This window comes from Rattus rattus, chromosome 7, assembly GCF_011064425.1.
Source record: "Rattus rattus isolate New Zealand chromosome 7, Rrattus_CSIRO_v1, whole genome shotgun sequence".
In the NCBI taxonomy this organism is placed as follows: domain Eukaryota; kingdom Metazoa; phylum Chordata; class Mammalia; order Rodentia; family Muridae; genus Rattus; species Rattus rattus.
This window is the reverse complement of record NC_046160.1, coordinates 21,249,849-21,272,093: the sequence shown is the minus strand read 5'-3', so window position 1 is coordinate 21,272,093 and position 22,245 is coordinate 21,249,849. Positions and strand designations below refer to the sequence as shown.

At 47.3% G+C, this 22,245-nt stretch overlaps 1 protein-coding gene across 1 annotated transcript; it reads right to left on the bottom strand.

Moving 5' to 3' along the window:
• Window positions 1–1,799: 1,799 nt before the first annotated feature.
• Window positions 1,800–21,149, bottom strand: LOC116905952 (ALK tyrosine kinase receptor-like). The gene is made up of 3 exons (XM_032908953.1): window positions 20,984–21,149; window positions 2,490–2,584; window positions 1,800–2,130 (listed from the first exon to the last, which is right to left on the bottom strand). Exons 1-3 carry the CDS (start codon window positions 21,145–21,147, stop codon window positions 1,901–1,903), a joined length of 489 nt encoding a protein of 162 aa, XP_032764844.1. The 5' UTR covers window positions 21,148–21,149; the 3' UTR covers window positions 1,800–1,900.
• Between the last annotated feature and the right edge of the window lie 1,096 nt (window positions 21,150–22,245).

The following is a 22,245-nucleotide window of genomic DNA, read 5'->3' as shown; positions in this document are numbered from 1 at the left end:
GCCCTCCGTAGAGATACCCTCTGGACCCCTAATACACATTTAGAGGGCTCTACACTGAGATGGGACAAGGGGACCCAAACCATGGTGGAGATAAATACCTCCTGCAAGAGATCACATGAGGGGAGGGTTGTGGAAGCTGAGGCCTCTTTCTTTCTCTCTAAGGACCTCCTGGGTTCGTGGAGGAAATAATGGCTCCTAATTCCACATCACAGAGCAGTCCCAGGGAGCCTCAAGGCCACTCCTAAACACCTTTGGTTCAATATCCTTTTTTCCTCTGACCTGGAAACAGTTGCCTATCTCATTCTGAGGTGATGTTGCCCAGTAGAACAGCCTGGGGTTCTAGCTGGAGTCTGCTTCAAGTTCTGTTTGGAGATGGTGGAGAGTCATAACCCCTTTCTAGCTCCCATGTGATTTCATTTGTCGAGAGTGGTCAGCGGGCCCTTATTGATTATCCTTTTAGGGACAGCAGGAGTATGTGACAGTGGACCCAGACTCAGGCAGGGCGGGCCACTGCTCCCTAAATTACGGTTGGTTAGAACGTTGTGATGATTGACATTAGAGAACATTAGGGACTCAGGATTCCAGATGCTCACCAATCAATCAGTCCTTGTTTCTGGAGTCCCTGCTGGTGGCAAACGTGGGATTGCCTCCATGTTTACTTAGCACCAAATGAAAAGGGTAGTGTGGGCTCCCTTCCTAAATTTATGGATTTGTAAGTTGTGTAAGTTATGACAAGGCAGTAACTTTACAAGGCAGTAAACACAGGTGATCTCGGGGGGTGAGTGGCAAGAGGGACTGAACGGATAACAGGAAGGTCCTCACTCAGGCTATGGAGCTATGTATTTCCATGAATTATGCTACTGTTAGGATCCAGAGTTCTCTAGGCTAGGTTCCGAGCTAGGCTCTGGGAGTTTTTTAAAGTTGAGGGTAGAGAGGGAAGGAGGCACACGCCCCTTTCATAGGCTTGGTAGCTGGCCAGATTAGGCAGGAATCAGGAATGGGAGAGAGGTAATTTCAAGCAGCTTTTGTCTTTTTTCCCCCCCAAAACCTAAGCAAAACTAAAATTTAGCTAATGAGCTGAGAGCTCACAAATTTGGTGTCAAAGCTACAAGCCTCTAATTATTTTGCACTTTGCATGGGACCAGGATTCTACCTTGTAAGTAGAAATTACAGACTTATTAGCTATAATCAAGATGCACACAGCAGTTCTATGCATTGTACCTGCTTCTCATGTGAGAAGTTCCAGCTACCCATGTACCCTCAGGGCATCTGGGAACCTCAGGGGTTCTTGGGTAAGGCCTAGGACCTAAATCTCCTGGTGTGTGTGTGTGTGTGTGTGTGTGTGTGTGTGTGTGTGTACACGCATGCAGAGGTCAGAGGTTGATGTCAGATGTCTTCTTTGACAAATCTACCTTATTCATTGATACAAGGGTTCTTATTTAATATAGAGCTCAACCATTCAGCAAGATCTGCTGCCCACCAAGCTACAGGGATTCCCCCTGTCTCCAACTCTCCAGTGCTGGGTTTATAGGTATGTGTCACTGTGATTGGCTCTTTATGGGGGTATGGGGATCTGAACTGGGGACTGGAGCTTCTATGTCAAGCACTTTACAGAGTGAGCCATCTCCCTTGCCCTAAAAAGCAAAGCCCAGGGTGTTACCAAACTCATTGTCTCCCTGTTTCCACCTCTATTGTATTTGCCTATTCATATACATCATAACAAGTGGCCATAGCTTGAACCCCACATTGTGTGTTGGGGGTCCCCAGGTGTAAAGTTTCTCTTTTGCCTACTTCCAGTAGTTTCTGTTGCTTAAGTGATGGGAGACCCACACAGCTTCTTTTAGGGGTCCCATAACAGAGGTAGTGAGGCCTCTTCTGGAGACCAACCATTTTCTTTTAACTATAGTGCCAATCCCAACCACAACACAGGCCATTCTTCTGCCTTCCACAGCAAGAAATGATGCTCCTTAAGTGTGTCAGCTGTGACAGAGTAGCCCTTACCTGTAGGGTCGAAGATGGGAGTTGGTCCTGATATGTTTGCCCAGGGCTTTGGCTCCTTGTTTGGGTTTTTCTCAAACAGATTTCTGGATTTGGGTACTGCATTCAGGGACATTTTCTCCTCCCCACTGACTAGAATAGAGAAGAGTTAGGGATAAATTAGGCGGAGTCAGTTTTAGGGTCAGAGATGAGGTTACGCTGAAGAGGTTAGAAGGAAGATGGCTGAGATTGATGATCTAGAGATGAGACCCTGAGTCACTGAGAGACCCTGGATCACTGAGATTGGGGGCCTAGAGGTGAGACCATGGGTCATTGAGATTGGGGGTCCAGAGGTGAGACCCTGGGTCACTGAGATTGGGGGCCTAGAGGTGAGACCATGGGTCATTGAGATTGGGGGTCTAGAGGTGAGACCCTGGGTCACTGAGATTGGGGGCCTAGAGGTGAGACCATGGGTCATTGGGTTAAGGGAAAAGGTACCAGGGCAAACTCACTGGTGAGGTAGCAGTCGAGGCTGATGGAAATGTTGTCAAATGCCACGGTTGCCCTGGATCCTGGGCCCCACCATGTGACTATCTGCAGCCAGAACCTGTGTGATGTTAAGAAGAATGTGTGTTAGGAACCACTAAGGTAGGTCCATTCCCAGGATTCACAGCTCGTGTGTGTTGACCTGTTTTACAGAAATTTAGTTTGATCAGCCTTACCTGATCCCAGTGCATCAGTTAGAGAGCGGGGACCAAACTTTCCCAATTTCCCCTTCTCCATCACAGAGAATACACCTTTAGAAGGGATGCTCCATCACAGCTATGGCGGATATGAGGCCTTTAAAGCTAGTTTGAGTATCTGAGTTTGGGAGACTTTTGCTTTCTGGGCATGCATGGTGGAGAGGAATGAGTGGGCTTGGCTTTCTGTTCACTTTCATCTGTGGGTGGGCTAAAGCCACTATTTAAACATTAAGTCACTTTTGTATGCTACTAACAGCTGGAGAGAACCCCTCAGTGTCTCTGTTGCTTCAAGCAACTGGGCTCCTTCTGTGGTTCTGTTCCATTAGCTAGCGACTCAAGGGTTAATTTCTTGCACAACAGAGTTACCAAGCATCCCGAGTTTTGCCCATTATCAGTTACTGTTGTCCAAGTGGTTGTTAACTATTAGATGATTGACTGCTTCCCCCAGGAGAACTTGCAATCAAACCACAGTGGGTCATAAAGTATGGCTAGTAACTCACTGAGATTATGTTTCTTTCCAGACTTTTCATGGCTTAGAGGGCCAGGTCCTCTGACTACGGTCAGAGAAAGCTTTAGACTGAGACAAACAGAAAGATGCCTTGGACTCATTTGTTTCCTGGTTTGTTTTCTTGGGAAATCTCCTTCCTGGAAGGCTGTCATCAGTCAACCACCCACTTCTACGATAAAGCGACTGTGTCCCGAGAGCCCTAAAGACTCTTTCCCCAGATTTCAGAAAGTCGATCCAGAAGGACCTGAAGAATAGTGTGCAGCCTCTGGCGTGGATGTTGAAATAACAAGAGAGGGAAGCCATGGCTGTCAATCATTGGATGGATGCAGCACGTCCGGTTTTAGAGCCACACATCAGGATGCTAATCTATAATAAAAAGAATGGACCAGGGGACGCGCTGTAAAATAGATGCGTCTCAAAAGCATTATGCAAAGTTAAAGAAGGCAGACAGTAAGTTAAAGGCATCATACTGAGTGATTCTCTGTGTAGGAATCATCTAGAATAGGCAAATCTGTAGAGACAGAGAGCAGATTAGTGCTTGCCTGGGGCTAGCAGTGGAACAATATTGACTGCAAACTAGCACGAAGCCTCATTTTGGGGTGATGTAAATGTTCTAAAACTGGCTTGCAGTGTTCTTTGTAGAATTCTAGAAACTTGCTGAAAGTTGTCGACTTGCACACTTAAAAATGGGTGAATGTTACGGCACGTAAATTATAGCTCGCTGAAGCTGTTGTGAAATTAGGAGGGAAAGGGGAGAGGGAGAAAGAGGGAGGGAGAGACACAGATGTAGAGAGAAATATCTATCTATCTATCTATCTATCTATCTATCTACCTATGTATGTACGTATATATGTATCTACTTACATACACACACACACACAGAGAGAGAGAGAGAGATAGATAGATAGATAGATAGATAGATATTGATTTAGGCTGACAACAATGTGGGCCAGGTTAGGTACTGGACAAGAAGGAGGAGGAGAGGCAGAAGGCACACAGGAAGAACTGTGAAGGGGGAAAGTCCTTTTGTTCCTCTGGACCGCAGCTCAGCAAGGAAGTGAAACTTCCCCGTATGCTCAACCGAGGCTGCACACAGCCCCAACACAAAAATCATAGGCTTATTTACAACCTTAAGAGACTCCTTTAAGGCAATCATTTTTAACTTGCTCACACATTTCTTGAGTGTGAGCTTGGTAGATGACCCATTCTGATGAGACAGGGATGGAACTTGCCTACACCGTGAATGGTAACTGGGCAGAAGCTCCGATCACGACTGAGCATGCAACTGTGGTCAACACTTAAAAGGGATAGATGGTGGCTTAGTTCTTTCTGGCTGGAGGACAGTTATTGCTCTCATGGAGAAAAGCCTTGAAATCGGAAGTAAACTCTTATCTGAACAATGTGTTTGTGACCAATTAGTCTCAACTGCTCTAGTCCCCCTGTCTGCCCATGCCTTCATCTGTCTTGTGAAGTCTGGTCATATATAACCCTTTCAGTGCAAAGGCCACAAGTAGAGGGCCCAGACACTTTTATTGTAAAGGAGAAATGACTGAAGCCATTCTCAACTATACAGGGAGTTTGAGGCTGGCCTAGGCTCATGAGGCCCTGTCTCAAAAGAACAAAACAAAAGAAAGCATCCCAAACCAAACAACAACAACAACAAAACAACAACAACAACCAATAATAATAAATAATAAGTATTACTATAAAGCTACTCGAAGTGTGACTAGATAGAATCATGTTCTTTGGTCGGGATTGTGGGCTATCCTACATTAGAGTGGGCATTGATCCCATAGCAACGCACTCTCATTCTCCTCTCTGGTTCATCCTCTCTTTATCCATCACCCACAGGCTGAGAAGCCAGGCCCCATGTTCATTTCGGTGCTAAGCTGCATCGTCAGCACACTTTGGAGGACGTCAGGTGTAAGCCTCCACACAAGGGAGCTCTCCACCGTTGCCTCCATAGGCCCCAGGGGAAACCTCCAGCCACCTCACTTGCTCTGGTTTTCCTGCTTTAATTCTTCATGACCAAGAAGTTAGAGCTGCAGAGTTCCCTAACAGCCAGCCTCCAGGCCTCTTAGCCCGGATGGGACGACGTAGGCTGGGGCTGCCATGCTTTCTCAGTACAAGAGTCTCTAAGGCGTTCTGTGAGTTGACGGTAGTAGAAGATGCTGTTTTAAAGCATTAACTGACCCTGAGAGTTGCCCATATTTTGTGTCAGGAGAACATGGGACAGGCAGGAAGGCATCAATCAGATGGCACCATGAACACACGTGAGGCTGCCTCAGTTCACTCTGGGACCAGAGACTCAGGTAAGGGGACAGGCAGGACAAGTGTAGATGAGGGTCAGACAGAGGTGGCAGGTATCTGCAGGACAGAGGTGAATGTGGGAGTGGAGTGTGGAGGGGCAGGTGATGGGGCCTGGTACAACGGGGGCTAATTCCTGGAGCTCATCTTCTGTGAGGGAACTGGCCAAAAGATGAGGTGAAGACCAGGCCAGCTGTGATATAGGCTTCTCTGCTTTGGATGCTGCCTGGTTCGTGTCTCCAGCAGAACCAAAGAGCAGAGGCTCTGGAAGCCCCTCCCTGCTAGAGACAGGCAAGACTTCCTCCTGGCTCTGAATCCTTCTGGTCCAATTATTCTTTTATAGTCACTTTCCCAAAGATACAGACACCGGGTCATTCCTCACAGTGAGCTTAGCCTCAGGCCTTAGGTCCCACACATACTCTTAGTACAGGTAGAGAGTATTCTAGGGCTGATGGGAGGTAAGGTCAAGGCATATTATTGCTAATATGACAACAGACTGATAATCACACAGGTTACCCCTGAGGCCCAACCCCAACACTTTCCCTTTGGATGGGGAGGGAAGCAGTGTTTCCATGGCTACAAGAGCCTTCCCCTTCTCCAGTGGGACATCTGGTTAAGGAAAAGGTAGAGTAAGCACTTGGGGGCTTCTCCTGTTGTTATCCGGAAGCCTAGCAGGCAGGCCTCCCTTCTCTTTGGCTGTGAGGTAACTGCGAGATCTGCTTGGTTCTTTCTGTTTCCCCAAAGTAGATTTTAGATTTGCAGGAGTTGATGCTGGTCTTACTTTTTTTTTTTTCCCTTGTCTAAACCACACTTGGCTAGAGGTCTTGGCTCAAGCCTGCTTTTGCATAAGAATGCATCCACCTCTCCATCTTGTACGAGCTTTATAGACAGATTGTTGAAAATTAGCCCAGGAGGATTCTGGGAGGTGATCATTTGGGCCACGGGCCAGGCCAGGTTTCCAGGAGGCAGCTCTTGGAAGTGGGTGCTTCCTGTACTCACGGAGCAGGTCTTTGCAGAGGACATATTGAACGCTGCTCACGCACTGCTCAGAAAACGCACTGTCTCATTCAGGCAACAGACTGTTAATGGGCGGTGACTATGAGGCCTTATTCGCAATCCTTCCAGCCTCAGGGATTGACAAACCTAATTAAGTTCACTTAATGATTCTAAGTAGCTGACAAAAAGGTGTGTGTCTGAATGTGGACTGAGGGAATAACAAGGCTTTGGTGAGAGAGAAAGAATGCTGGGTGGTGTAAGAGGCATTTGATGGATGGGCACTGTGGTTCAGAGACCTTCCCTGGCCATTTAGTAGGATCCAAAAAGAGGGGGAGGGGGCCCATTTTCACAGCTGGGGCTTGTCTGGGACCTGGCTGCTTAGGATGGAACTGGCAGATGTTGCTGAGAGAAAACCACTCTCTCCCATTTCTTATTGCGCAGTTGATTTGTTCAGTAAAAGTCTTCTGAAATGGACTGTCGCGAGGCTGGGGTCGCGGCACGCATTTCTATTAGAATAATGTCTGCTACGAGAAAGCCCTGCCTCATCCATCCCATTATCTGCATAATTGACTTCACTCACCGGCTGCGGAGCAGGGGTTGGGCTAGCGGAGGAGGGGCTGGGCTAGCGGAGGCGGGGCTGGGCTAGCGGAGGAGGGGCTGGGCCAGCGGAGGCGGGGCTGGGCTAGCGGAGGCGGGGCTGGGCCAGCGGAGGAGGGGCTGGACTAGCGGAGGCGGGGCTGGGCTAGCGGAGGAGGGGCTGGGCTAGCGGAGGCGGGGCTGGGCTAGCGGAGGAGGGGCTGGGCCAGCGGAGGAGGGGCTGGGCTAGCGGAGGCGGGGCTGGGCTAGCGGGGCAGCTTTGGATTCCTAGGACCCACCCTGGTTGGATCTGACTAGGCAGTGGCTGGGCATGTGTTCGTTTGCTGTGACTCTTGGTGAATGTGAATGCGCCATGTCGAAGGTCACGCTAAATTGGGAATGTTTCTGCATCCACAAGCCCAACTCTCTGAGGTAATTTACCACCTCAAGACTCGGTTTCTCCGCTGGGCATAACACCAAGAGAAAAGTCAATATAGAGTTTCTAGGGCTGCCAAGGGTCAGAGAGTTCTCTCTTGCATAACCAGGCTGGTTGTGGTAAGGGAGCCTTCTGGAAAGAAGGAAACAGATCTTCAGATAAACTGCATGGAGAATTACAGAAACCCTTCCACACTCCCAGGTCAAGGCTTCCAATCACTGGTTTTCCCCCTTGGTTAATTTTATTTTCTCTTGTGTGGCGTGTGCATTTCTGTGTGTGCATGTGGAAGCCAGAGGAAGACATTGGGCATCCTGCTCTACCTCTCTCCCCTGAGAAAGAATCTCTTGCTGAACCTGGAGTTAGGCTGGAGGCCACCAAGCTCCAGTGATTCTCTGGACTCATCTGCCCTCCCTAGTGCTGGGTTGCAGGTCATACCAGCAAGTTCAGTGCTTTGCATGGGTACTAGAGACTCAAACTCAGGTCCTCATGGGAGTGCAGCAAATGTTCTTACCCACGGAGCCATCTCCCCACCCTTAAGCATTGATTTTCTGTGCTCATTTCTCTGAAGCGACATTGAAGGGTTCCTGGGAAGGAGAAACCAGAGAAGTCAGACTGGCAGAAGACAATCTTCAGTTGGTTCCTTCTTTGCTATCTCAGTCCCCCAATCTGTGTCATATCTGTCGCATGCTGGTGTGGCAAGCAGGTGTAAAGAGAGAGTGAAGGAAAGACAACTTTGCTTTATGGAGCTCTGGCCCGAAGAGGAGCAGAGATAGACAAGCAGTTGATCCACAGGCTTGAATGGGTAAAAGCGCTGGGTGGGAAGAGAGCGTAAAGGGGAGAGAGATGGAGGCGGAGGAGAGGAGGGGAAGGGAAGGAGGAGGAGGAGGAAGAGGAGGAGGAGGAGGAGGAGGAGGAGAGAAAGAAAGAAAATGAGAACACCTTACATACGTACATCCAAACTCGCACACTTACTCACACACAGAGGCATGTGTACAAGAACTCACTAAAGGATACAAAGACTGTCTGAGATCTCTGGGAGCATTGTCTGCCTTGGTCAGTTACCCAATAGGGAAAAGCAGGGCCTCTCATCTCCCAGGCCGTGTTTTCTGTCATCTGTGGCCGAACCACCCAACCCATGCAGTGTGATACACACTCCATGTTCAACAAGCCCTTTAGAACAACCGAGGCCGTAGAAGGTGCCAAATCCATCCTTCTTAAAGACTGGGCTGTCCACTCCTGTATCTCAGGACCTGCGGATAGTCTCTATGGTGACTTCTCTGCTTCTGTCTCTGTTGATGTGTGCCTTGGATGGCAGAGATGGTTACTGGATATGGCGGCCTTCCGACAATGAAAGGACCCAGGAGGATGGTTTGAACTTCCTTCTCCATCTCTGTGGACGTGAACTGGAAGTCTTCTTTGCCTGGGGGCACTGAATCTCAAAATACTGTCGTTGAGTAAGTCAGGGCTACAGACTCAGTGGGACCCTGGGCAAAGCACAAGGACTTAATGGGTGCTATCTTAGCATTTCCGCACTGCCTTTCTCTAGGATAAGAGCTCATATTCATTGTTTCCATTTCATATTCTATTTTAATGATGAACCTGTGCTTCCTTAGACAGCGGTGACGAATTATATGTATCACCCTATGCCTTGGTGCAAAGGTCATCGGTGCCCATGTTCTGAGACAGACGCTTGCGCCCAATGCCGCTAGGAGCATAGAGCATTGTCCTTGTCCTGGGAGCTTGGATATCATGTAATTTGCATTATTCAACGACTATGGGACTTCTGACCTCTTCTTGCTAGAGTCTATTCGAGCCAGGGGACATGCTGGTTGTGACTGGTGAGAGAAAACCCAAGGAAGACTTTGAAGAGTTGGGCATCTAGGGGAGTGGCAGCAGAGCTATGGGTAGAAGTGCACGTGGCGGTTACACTGTGACATCATGAGGTGCCAGTCAGGCATCGGGCAATGTGGGTCCAGGACTCATGTGGAAATGAGGATGTGTGGATCATTTGCTTGCAAGTGGGGATAGAAGTTGTGTCAATGAGGCTCCTCCTGGAGGACAAAATATGTTGGATTCTGTTTTGCCCCAAATATTAGAGGCTCAATTATCCCTTAGATTCCAGACTCTGTGCCTAGAGGGAGGAGGGCTGAGAACATAGGACCTCATTTTTCACAGGCATTAAGGGTTATGAAAAACACATGCACATCTGTTGACTTGTAAACGGAACTGTGGATGTTACCGAAAAAAATCTTGAGCAGATCTGAACATCCGCCGTCATGAAGGGGGTCCACGTGGTGCCATTTTGAACAACTGCCTCTTAAACCAGGCACACAGGCCTGATCTGCCTCAGTGCTCTGCGCTCTTGATTGTGGAAACAGCAATCTAAAGCAACAGCTTGTCCCAAGCGTCACAGTAAATCAGCATTAGAAATGGGACTTAGAGCCTCAGAATTACTAATCTTCTCCTTGCTCCAATGATCTGGGATATTTTGTGAGAGAGGAAACAGGGCCAGATCCTTCCAGAGTTATGAGTGTTTGATTCGTATATATCAATGCCTGGGTATGCACTGCATGCTGAGCCACCAGCCATATCTTCTCCCTTCTCAGAGAACAGCTCCCAAGCTGCACCTGAACAACTTTTGGAAAGCAGCAGAAGCTGGGCCTCCATTGCAATGTCTTCCCGACTTCCCTTTTCTGAGTTCCACTTCATGGTTCTAATCATTACACATTTTCTTTTCCCAAGAGCCTCTACCAGACTCAAGGCTCCAGTGAACCCAATGGGCTTCATGGTCCTGTTTCCTACACTCACAGCCCAAAGCACATGGTCTCATACTATTCCCTCTTGTTCAAGATGGCTACCTACCATCCCCCGACACAACCCAGAAACAACAGAAAACATCCCTGTCTTTAGATCTTTGCTTGCCCTGACACTGTCTCTAGAATGAATGGCCTTGAGTCTCATTTCTCTAAGATCTGAATTTTTCTTGAGGGCTGACTTATTAGTTCACTTCCCCCATTCAAGTTGCCCTGACTGAGACTGCTTGGATACCAGGAGATCTTGGGAGCATGCACAGTGCTGGTGGATTAGGCTGCCACTGAACTTATGTATTCTCAATGCCATTCAGATCCTGTAACTTAGCAAGAGGCTGGTTCTATGCATGGACAGAGCTTGATATACTATTGCTGACAATATGACAGTCAGTAATACCTCTCCAGATACTTCTTGGCTCCCCATGTTGCCCATAAGAGACTTGGGTCTGTCATTTTAATGGCAGTGTCTTCCAAACACAGTAACATATCAAAGTCATTTGGAAGAACTTCTTGAAGACAGCATCCAAGTCTAAGATGTGGTCTTCTCATAGTGTCTCTCTATGGATAGGACACATGGATTTTCTTAGTGGCAGCTGGGGAGAGAGTTTTCTGGTTCATAGTAACATTCAGTCAGATTTGTGGGCTGAAGCTTTTTTTTTTTTTTTTTTTTTTTTTTTTGGCAGTCTTAAGCCTTTTCAAAGTGCTGTTTTCCTGCTTACTTTTGGTTTTAGAAGAGAGAAAGTTTGGTGAAATTCTGGGATGATTACTACTGCCAGAAAGTAAGAATTTGCTGCATCATAAAATTTTGGGAGCAAACATTCACACCTCAGAGTAGAGCCTGGAATTGATTTCAGCTTTGAATCATGACGATTGTGGAGATGCTGGCTGATCAGTGCCCAGAGCAGCTAATGAAGGAGTTGTACTTTTAAGTGACACTCTGATAGATGACCACAGACAAGAGCTGTATTTCTTAACTGCTTCTTCTTCTTTCTTCCTTCCTCCTTCTCCTCCTCCTCCTCTTCCTCTTCATCCTCTTCCTTTTTCCTCCTCCTCTTCTTTCCATTCCTCCCCTCCACCCCCACATTTTTAATGCACTTCTCTTTTATGTGGGCACAGAGGTAGACTGCATTTCCCAGCATCCTTGACGTCTGAATTCTAGCCAATAGAAAATGGGAAGTAATCACACATAACAATCTTCAAATGCCTCTCTCTATGCTCTCCCTACACTGGCTAGCCAAACGAAAGGGATTTCAAGGTGGCAGTACAGGCCGGAGCCACAGAGTGGAAGGCTTGTAGGTTCCGGAACTCACCTGTCACACCCACGTTTGATTTTACATTAGAAAGAAATAGATTTCATTTCTATAGAGCTCTGGGAACTTGAGGTTTACTGTTACTTCAGGTGCTGCCATCTCAATCAACAGGCAGCAGCACTTCTAAGGACTCAGGACGTGTTTAGTACACTTGGCATATGTGGGTTGGTGACTAACTTGCTTATGGTAATGAATAGACTCTACCCTAGACCATAGAAGGCTTCTCCTTTAGCTGCAACCTTTACCTAGCTATATGATCTGGCTACATTCTAGGACCAGGGGCACCCTGGATAGTCAGGCAGGATACATTGAGAAATATGCTGGGGCAAAATGTGAGTTCTCATGCCCGTGTGCTGTATACAAGGCTCTGGGCTCATTATGGAAGCTTGGTCCCTCTTTTTGTCCCTTGATACTATTGGTCTGCTGACTACAGGTCTACATCCTTGTCTGGATGATCTGTGTGGCTGCCTGGTTCTACACAGGCCACATTTGGCTTGCTTCGTTAGGCTAGTCTTTTTTCTCCGTCCTCCTTGAGTGACTCGGCCCCGCAGGTATTGGCTGACCCCCACCTCATGGCTGACAACTGCTCTACAAAGTTTTCAGGTGGCTCAGACAGAGACTGTACAACATGAGTCTATAATAGAGCCTTTTTCTTTAAGGTAACAGTGCTGCCTGTGATCTTTGAGATTCTAGAAGTCTCTTCTTGACTCAGGTTGCAGGCACTTGAAAGAATTCTGAGTTACAAAACTCCTTTGCTTCCTTGCTGTGTCTCCACACAGACTGTTTCATGGCTTCTCTTGGATAAGAGCTTGAAGGCCCACGTTTTGATAATGAGAGTAAGAAGGTGCACCTACACATGCGCACAAGAGGCACAGAACAAAGGTAGGAAAGGGATTCTTCCTGCCAAGATCCTTACCTATAAGCCAGCCCATACCCCTTGTGGGCTTCGAGAATGAAGGGGTGTGTGTGTGTGTGTGTGTGTGTGTGTGTGTGTGTGTGTGTAGGATCTGAGCCCCTTTTGGGGAAGACTTGCTAGGCTTAGTGGCATAATTTATCCACTGTTTTCTCCAGGCTCAGGGTACTGTCTCAGGCTGATGTTGTCAACAGTGTACCTGAAGCTCCAGCTACTGCAGCGCTGACCCATTATTGGGAGAGCTGAGTCCTTCCTAGTTCCCCCTCATGTTTCTTGCATGCATGGATTCGCCTCAGAGAAACGTGAGAAATAGCCCTCTCTTACTTCTCCTCTGGAGGTCTATGGGATTCTGTAGGCTGTATCCATGTGTATCTTCTGACTGAAGGAGACCCCCTGACTTTTTCTTGCTTAGTATGTGTACCTCTCGGTTATTATTTAATTTCACTGGACCGCAGGTTTTTGTTGTTTTTAAAATCCTCATTGTGGCATGGTTGGAAGAGAGGAGACTCTGCAGAGTACAGAGAGATGCATGTTGGGAAGAAAGATGCATGCTGGGAAGAACAGCTGCAGTTTTATTAGACCCCATGCTTCTCTGGACTCTCAGTCTCCCTCCTTCATCACTCTGTCATGCAGCAACTTGTTTTTCTGGCCAGTCCCTGTGAAAGCACTTTCCTTGAAAACTCAGCTGTTCTAGAATATCTGTGGGAGCCCAACAGTCAGCACTAGGGAGGCAGCAAACACTGGCTGGATAAGCAAACACTGCTTGGGTGAGGATGAAAGGCTGGCACCATTTCATCCTGAAATGCTTCACAGAATACTGTCCATCTAGGAAGGAGATGGAAGTGAGATCTGTGGGCCTTGGACCTCGCTCTTCTCATCTGAAAAGTGGGTCCTGGTAGCCCAGAGTGTGGACCCGAGTGGGCACCTTGAGCTGGGAAGGGGTATACCCCTGTGCAGAGGTGCGCGGATGTTGTGGGTAAACAGTGAGGGGAACTTCTAATTCAGTCACAGTAGCCTGCCCAGCAGAGGGCAGCCAGCAGCTGCATGGAGACATTTCTTCTCCTATTCTGCGTGCCTATTTGCTGGGGTGGGACTAGACTGGAGGCAAAACCAAAATTTGAGGAAGGGGGAGGGCAGGCGGGAGAGAAGGGACACAGAGCCAGTCCCTCTGCTGTGTTTCCCTGGTGACTGAGGGGGTCTCTGCCCAACCTGGTGTACAGCTTTAGGGCTAGGTTTCCTCGGTGTCCATTGGCCATGAACTTATCTCAGCTATCGGGAGGGAGAGTCATGAAAGCTAAAAGACTTTAGTTCTTATTGCTAGTTCTTTGTTAGTTGTGATACACTAAAATATTTATAATTCGATATCCCTGTCAGAATCTATGCTTGGTTTTGGAGTGGGAACATATGGTGTAGGGACAACCAAAGGCATTCCAGACTGATGGCCTGCAAAAAGACACGGGGAGGGGGGAGCCATTCTCCTTTGGCGATTCTGTCTTCATTGGAGATATGAGGCAAAGAAGACAGGCGGAGAAGCCTGGATGGGAAGAGTCTCCTCCTCAGGAGGTCGTGGTAGGGATTAAGAAGTCAGACAGGGTAGCCCATGACACAGAGAAGAGGGATTAGCTTTGGTTTCTATTGCTCTGCTATTGACAATCTGTAACGCAGCTCATCTAGGGTTCGTGCGGGTGCCTGGGTGCATGTGTGTGCATGTTGGTGTGAGTGCCTATGCTCATGTGTGTCTAGGAGTGGAAACTGGATGCTGACCTTGATGTCTTTCTTAGCGCTTTCCCACGGTATGAAATACGGTCTCTGACCTGGCTCCTTCTGACTTTGGCTAGAGTGTCGAGCCAGCACGAGCTGGGAATCTTCCTCTCTCTGCCTCCACTGCTGTGATTGATTTGTTTGTTTGTTTTGGTTTGGACAGGGTAACCGTGTAATGCTAGCTGGCCTGGAACTCACTATGTAAATCAGGTTGGACTTGAACTCACAGAGATCCACCAGCCTTTGCCAACCGAGAGCTGGGATTAGAAGTATGTGCCACCAAGCCTAGCTTGGCTTTTGGTTTTTAAACCTCTGTTCTGAGAAATCGAGCTCACTTCTTCATGCTCGCATGCAAGCACTTGAGGCACCGAGTCAAGCAGCTACACTTAAAAAATTAAAAAAAGTTTTATAGGCTTCAGGGGGGGGTATGAAGCAAAGGGGAAAAAAGCCCACTGAACAACTAGCTTGAAATGCATAAGAAATATTGTCTAAAAATAACCCAGAACCAAAATATTTTGTCAGTCACAGGACCGCCCATGTTCTCAGGTTCCCGACTCTTGCTCAGCACTGCCTTGTGTTTCCTCGGGCGGGGCCCAGAAAGCAGAGTGGCCTAAGGGTTAAGGGAAAATCATTTAACCTCTTTAGCACTCAGATTTCTCCTATATAAAGGGAGTTAATTATAGTTTCTATCCCAAGGGGCTCTTTGAAGGATGAAAGCAGACAATGTATCTAAGTACTTGTTACAGTGATTGGCCAGCAGTGAGCGCTCAACAGGGGGTTAGCTCTGACCAGCATTGGAAACCCATCCGTGGCTGTACCAGGAAGCTGGGACGCAATTTATGAAAGATACGAATTCGACAAACCATTTCTGGGGAGGTGGGCATGTCCCATGAACCCAGGATGGTCGGTAGTGTCTGGAGTCTACAGTTCTCTACACAGACAGCAATGAAGAAAATGCCCCGCTAAATCTTTCCTGAGGGCAGAGAGAGGCTACATGAGGGAGATTCTTGCTGTCCGTGGTCTTCCCGGGTGAACTAGGGATGCCGTGGATGACAGCCAGAAGTTGAACAGGGGAGGAAAAGTGTTTATGGCATTTCTGGTAAGAACGCATGAGGACATAACTCTCAGTTTAACCGAGCTCGTTTGGAAGATGCATCTGTGAGATATCTCACTTGCCGTTTAGGACAAAGGATGCAAAAGGAAACAGGAAACCTAAATATCTCCAGAGGGAACATTTTTTCTTGTTAGACTATGTATACAGTGTACAGCTAAAAGCCTTCCTAATGACAGTGTTGGGGAACGGAGCTTGCACAGGTGTGATAAGTTGCACGCTTTCTATTTGACTGTACGATTGTAGTGATTTGTGGGACATGATTTGATCCATGATGTCTCCAGATCCCTCTCATAAAGAGCTCGATGCAGCAGCCTCTACCCTGTAAGCGTGTCAAAGCTTAGGTGAGTGGGAAACACTGCAGTTAGTAAGAGAGATGATAATGAAGAGGAAACCCAGGAATACATCCCTGGAAGATTACAACAAGGAGAGAGAACTTGCTTTTCTTTCATTTTGAACAAAGGCAAAATTAATCCCAGAAGAAATGATGCCATCTACACGAGGAGGGAGAAGAGGTGGGGGACGTAAGGAGCCATATTTACCCAAGATAGATATCCAACCATGACGCAGCCTTTAAACACGTTTGAGTTGGTGCTGTCCTTCAAAATTACCGTGAGATCGCACATCTGTATTCCAGGGATGTTGCCACTGCTCACGACATGCTGGGCACTGCTCTGGGGGATTCTTTTTCCTTGTTACTCTTTGCGGTCTGGTTGTAGAGTTATGGTAATTTCATAATGATGACAGGCGATTATGCAATTTCTATCACTTCGCATACTTGTGAATGGACAGAAGAGACGCCATTCGGGGATGCACAGCTTCCGGCTGCCAGCCTTTTATACTCATGGCATAGTCACTGCGCTACTGCTGTGGTATGGGAGCAATCTGACTACAGTCCTTTGGTCTCTGTGCTCAGCTCTAGCTCCCAACTCACAGGCACTGGGGCACACGATTAAGATCAAAGTCTTTCTTAGAAAGTGGTTTTGACAGGACAGTGACCACACACAAAGAAAGCACGGGCACCAGGCAAGTCCCCAAAGAAGGGCTCTCTGTCACAAGAGTAACAAATGCTCTTTTGGCTCTTCTGACAGGACACAGGTGCTGCTTTGAAATATGGAACACTCTGTGGTCGTGTTTATTATACAGTGGTTTTGTCTGTTTTGCTAGACACAGGTTGAACGGAAGAGAGGTACTGGAGGGATTCCAATGTTGAGTTCTCAGTTCATTCAGCGGCAGTTTCGAGGTAGAGTCGATTTTTCTCAATACACATTCTGGCAACAGATTTATTGACCTTTGGATGTGAGGCATGGTATTAGGTTCAGTAATCAGTGACATATAAGATGGGGACATGATCTCTACCCTGTGTACCATTTCAAATATTTTAAAAAATCACGAGAGAGAGAGAGAGAGAGAGAGAGAGAGAGAGAGAGAGAGAGAGAGCGCAAGCGCACAGCATTGCTTAAAGAGACACAAGGACACATTGTAGGCATGACTGAGGGAAGACTTCTTTAAAAAGTGGACAAGGAATGATATTAAGAGGTGCGGATAGCAAAGGAAGAATAGCAACATGTAGAGACTAGAAGATGGACAGCCTAGAGGTAAGGGATTTTAGCATGGTACCATTGTGTGAGAGAGGTCTGGGCAGAGGCGGGGAAGCAATGAATGGTCTAAGATACTGAAGCCGAGGTTGGACATATCACACATAAGCTTAAACAAAGGTCTTATTGGAGAACATAGGAGGTACCCTCAAAGCCACAGGAAGCCAGGGAAATGAATAGATTTACATTTGGAGGAATTGCTCACGTGCTGACCATGGGGATCTTATCTTTGATAGGATCTTTGATAAGAATACGTCCTGACTTGTAGAGGGTGGAGACACGGGGGGATGATATAAGGAAGAATAGAGAATAATGCTCCCGATGGCTAAGGTCTATGATGGGGCACTGATAAAGAGGGAGGTGCTGGACAACGGAGACTAGGATTCTGCCTACAGAAGCCTTGTGGGATGGAGGCTGAGGGTGTAGACTATTAATGCCCACCACAAGGGCTGGGAGAAGGGAGATGGTTTGTCTCTGTCCTTTGTTCATCTTTTCCTCTTTCCCTAATTGGTTTCTTCCTCTCCTTCCTCCCTTCCCTTAGTTCACTTTGTGGCAATCTAGGCAGCCACAGCGGCAGCTCTCTCTGGGGAGGAAGTCAGAAGAAGGTGCTTCCTGCCCATCCACCAATGACTAGAACTGAACAAACAGAACCTCTACAACCTACACAGTCATGAACCTCCCCTTTAAGGTTCATGTGACTGGTCATCGTTTCTAAGGTGACTATGCCAGCCTCCTCTGAGGCATTGTGTGGGCGGGTGGGGGGAAGCAATCGTCATTTTTAATAATATGCCTTAATAGCAATTTTTAGTGATTATGCATTTAGTGTGGACTGAGGAGTACACCAAACACTTTTTTTCCCTCCAAACTGAAGAGACAACCGTATGTCTCCATTTTGCAGAACACGGAAGATCAGAGGCTGGATTTGTACTGTTTGTTCAATAAATTACTTATGAAACCACATAGAGGCTAGAATGAGAGACGATGAAAACTCACTGACAGCCCGTTATGTGTAGGTTCTTTTGATAATCATATTATTTATTCCCACAACAATCCGGTGAAGTTGTACCTGCTTACAGGACCGGATGATGAGGTTCAGAGTGGGATGAGTTCGCACCACTAACTAAGCTCGTGACCGTGCCATTTGAAAGCCTGTGCTCACCTGTCAGCACGCCCTTTCAGATTTATCCCCATCGCCGCTGCAGTCTAGTTTGATTTCAGCAAGTGAAACTGTCAGGCGGGTCACCTGGGTTCCTCATTTTCTGCACACCTCTCATCCTGCCTCTAGCTTTGGGAACAAGTTGGTGGCTGGCAGGCTGTGTGTGTGTGTGTGTGTGTGTGTGTGTGTGTGTGCGTGTGTGTGTATGGGTAGTGTGTGTGTGTTGTGTGTGTGTGTGTGTGTGTGGTGTGTGAATGGAGACACACTTTCTTCTCCCTGTAATTATGCATGAATTAGGTCATGCTGCATTGTGAACCCAGCTGGCTTTTACCGGAATCTTCACTGAATCCTCAGATGGACGCTTTGGTCTCAGTATCAATATTGGGAATACCAGTCGGTCTGCTAAACAACCTTCAGAGGGGGAAGAGGAAAGCTGGGAGCAAAGCCTCCTTCAAACGACTCTCCCTGTGTAAGGGGGCCAGCAGAGTCAACATTTCACTTGCTTTAAATCCCCTGGAGTGGCTGTGAAAGGGAGAACTTGCTGGGCTGAAGAGAGAGGGGGTAAAAAAAAAACCCAACACTTTGATTCATCTGAATTAATTTTACATCTCCCAGGAGGGATGGCTCCAGCATCCACAGCAAGGTTCCAATCCCTGTGTGTGACCATCACAATCCCAAAGGATAAAAGACCGGCCTGTGGAGGTGGCACCCACACTTTTCCCTTCCTCCACTTTAATTAAATCCATTTGTCCCAGGGTCATTGAGCCTGGGGACATCTGATCATTAAGCCACATACTTCTGAAGGAGTGGATGCTTGCTGTTCAGTTAGGAGGGGGGTTTCTTCCCTATGATAGGAGAGTTCCCATTAGAAGTGGCAAGGACCAGCGTATTATAAGGTTTGAGAGAAGAATTCAAAGCCCAGCTCCACACTTATGAAGCCTCCTGACAACAGGCGTTCGTTCACTCTTTGCCCTGCTTTGAGCCTCTGATCCTCATATTTCAAAGGTGGGTTCACCGGAATAGCAATTTGAGTATCTATTGTAAGACCACTGTAAGGACTGCACTGGATGGTATAGTTTGATGCTTAGCCAATAGCAGATGGTTTTCCCTTCCAGTCTACTCTGTAGATATGATCCTGTCTCGCCTTTTGCCATAGGCTACGTCTGCACCGCCTGTGGGACATTCAGTACAGCACAGCACAGCGTTACCGAAAGGCTGCTGTGCCAGGCCATTTTCACTCAAGCGTCGCTTGCTTCAGGCTGACTGCAGGTGGCAGGGTAGTGCCATCCTAGGGAGACAAGTGGCAGCTGAACTCCACAGGCTTCTGCTCCAATCCAATGCCATGCGGAGATGGAGGGCTTGTGATCCAACCATATCCATTTGGAAGCGGGAAGAAGGACCGAGGTTCAAAGGAGTCAAGGATCTTGGCCAAGGTCACAGAGGTCATTGGTAGTAAAGTCTGATAAGAACCAGGGTCCCTGGCAGAAGCTCTTCTCTGATCCCTATGTCAACCTGCTTCTGGAGCTGAATCAATAGAGCAAAAGCTTCTGGGTTCCACTTCTGGGTTCCAGTCTTGACTCCGAAGCCAACTTGGTTTGCTCCTTTGATTTTTTATTTTAGCTTCTCCTCTTTGGAAGAATGGTAGAGAATAGCGATGAAGCTTCCTCACCCACTAGGGTTCTGTTGTTAACGAGGGAAGAGGAAATGGCGGATGCGACAGTACGGCAACATCCATCAAGTCAGAGAAAACGCCACAGAGATATGAAACCGAGCATCGTTTGGTAGTAGCTCTAGTGCCTCATTTATGGCTCTCTCCACAGACAGATCCTGAAGGAAGCTAATCAGGCCAGGTGAGAGCTGCAGGAGTTGAGTGTTCATTAGCGCGCCATCCCTTGAAGGATCTCGAGCCCCCAGGCAATCGGCAGGAGGTGCGCATGTCTCTGTGTGTACAGGGTTGTAATGGTTTTTATTGACTGCTGTCTTGACAGGGTCTAGAATTGCCTAGGAGACAGACCTCTGGGCTCGCTGGTGAAGAGGATTTCAGATAGGGTTAACAGAGGTGGGAAGACCCAACCTAAATGCGAGCATTACCATTCAAAGGGGTGGTACCATTTAATGGGGCGGAGTCTCAGGCTGAAGTAAAAGGAAGAAGCCAGCGAGCCCCAGCATTTATTGATCTCCGATTACTCATCTCTGATACAATGTAACCAGCTGCCTCATGCTTTTGTCACCATGTGGTCCCTGCTATGATGGATTAAACCCTCAAACTATGAGTCAAAATAAATCCTTCTGTGATGGTTTATATATGCTTGGCTCAGGGAGTAGCACTATTAGAAAGTTTTGCCCTGTTGGAGTAGGTGTGGTCCTTTTGGGGTAGGTGTGTCACTGTGGGTGTGGGCTTTAAGACCCTCATCCTAGCTGCCTGGAAGTCAGTCCTCCACTAGCGGCCTTCGGATGAAGATGTAGAACTCTCAGCTCTGCCTACTGGGATGATGCCATGCTCCCGGAGCCTTGATGATAATGGACCGAACCTCTGAACCCATGAGCCAGCCCCAGTTAAATGTTGTTCTTTACACGACTTGCATTGGTCATGGCGCCTGTTCACAGCAGTAAACCCTACTAAAACACCTCCCCTCTTTAAGTTGTCAGGTGCTTTGTCATAGCAATGAGAAAAATAACCAATAAAGGGCATGAGGACCATGAGACCTTCCTACTTCAGCACTGTGCCTTGTAGGGTAAAGCAAAGCAGTGGGAGTTGGGGGGGGCTGAATAGTAACCCACCTGTCAGTCACATCGAGGAGCGACAACACTGTCCACTGCCACAGGCTTAGGCCTTCATTGGTGGCAACATGCCAGACGGTCCGGCTTTGCTCCTTTCCAGTTTTGTTCTCCACCAGCACCAAAGATACATTTCCTTTCAGAACCCCACGGATGAGCCAGGACATCCGGAGCTGCGAGGGAGAGAAGCGTCAGTTAAAATGTTACCGTGGAATGAAAACCTCAGGTATCCTTGGAGCCCTGGCTGAAGCTTAAAGGCCTTTGCTGGAGGCTCATCTGAATTGATCCAGCAAGGGCAGCAGGATACCCACTGCCTGATCTTGCTAACTGCTGCTCAAAGGACTTTCATTGAAGTTCAAGGATCAGGGCAGGGACCACCAGTGAGGGATTCTGAAGCCTTTTTGAGGTTGATGATATCACCCCAAATCTCATATGATCCTACCTCTGCAGTGGACCGGTAGGGTTATTCACGTGAGCTTCCTTAAGCACGCCCAAAGATTTTTGTCCATGGTCTCAACTCACTATGTGACCTTATACAGTAATTTTTTTCCATTCAATTTCTTTTGTTCTAGGAATAATGGATTTTTGTATTCCTTCTAATAATTACAGGTGTTATTTGAACAGTGTCAGATCACATGTTAGCCAATGGGAGACTTCATGATTTGATAGGCAAAAATCACACACACACACACACACACACACACACAGACACACACAACTGTATATCACAACCTCCTAATATAGTTATCTTTCCAAATGAGGATGCTGCTTTGCCAAATGAGGAAGCTGAAATTGTATGTTTTTGTTGTGTCGTGAGTTTCTATGGCACCATTACCTAGACATTTGAAAGGAAATTGTAGCTGATCATCTTTCTAAGAAAGTTTAAATGCAGTCATGTTCAGAGGCAGTGCAGGCTACAAAGTGAGGTTTGAGATAATAGAGGTTGTGTTTGATAGAGATAATCTACAAACAACAGCTAAAATGTAAAAGAACTATGCTCTTCAAAGTCTGAATGAAATTTTTTCCTGGAGAACGAAGGACAAACAGTGCATCGTGAACACGCTGAGCTCTCAGAATTTATCAATGTTTTTCTGTCCTAACTCAGTTTTCTTGTATGTCTGGATGCCGCTGATTAGAGAAGTTAACCAACCCTAACTTAGGTAATACTAACCTAACCTATATTATACTACAGGTAGTACTTTCCTATAGTCTGTAATACTAACCTAACCTATATTATACTATAGGTAGTACTTTCCTATAGTCTG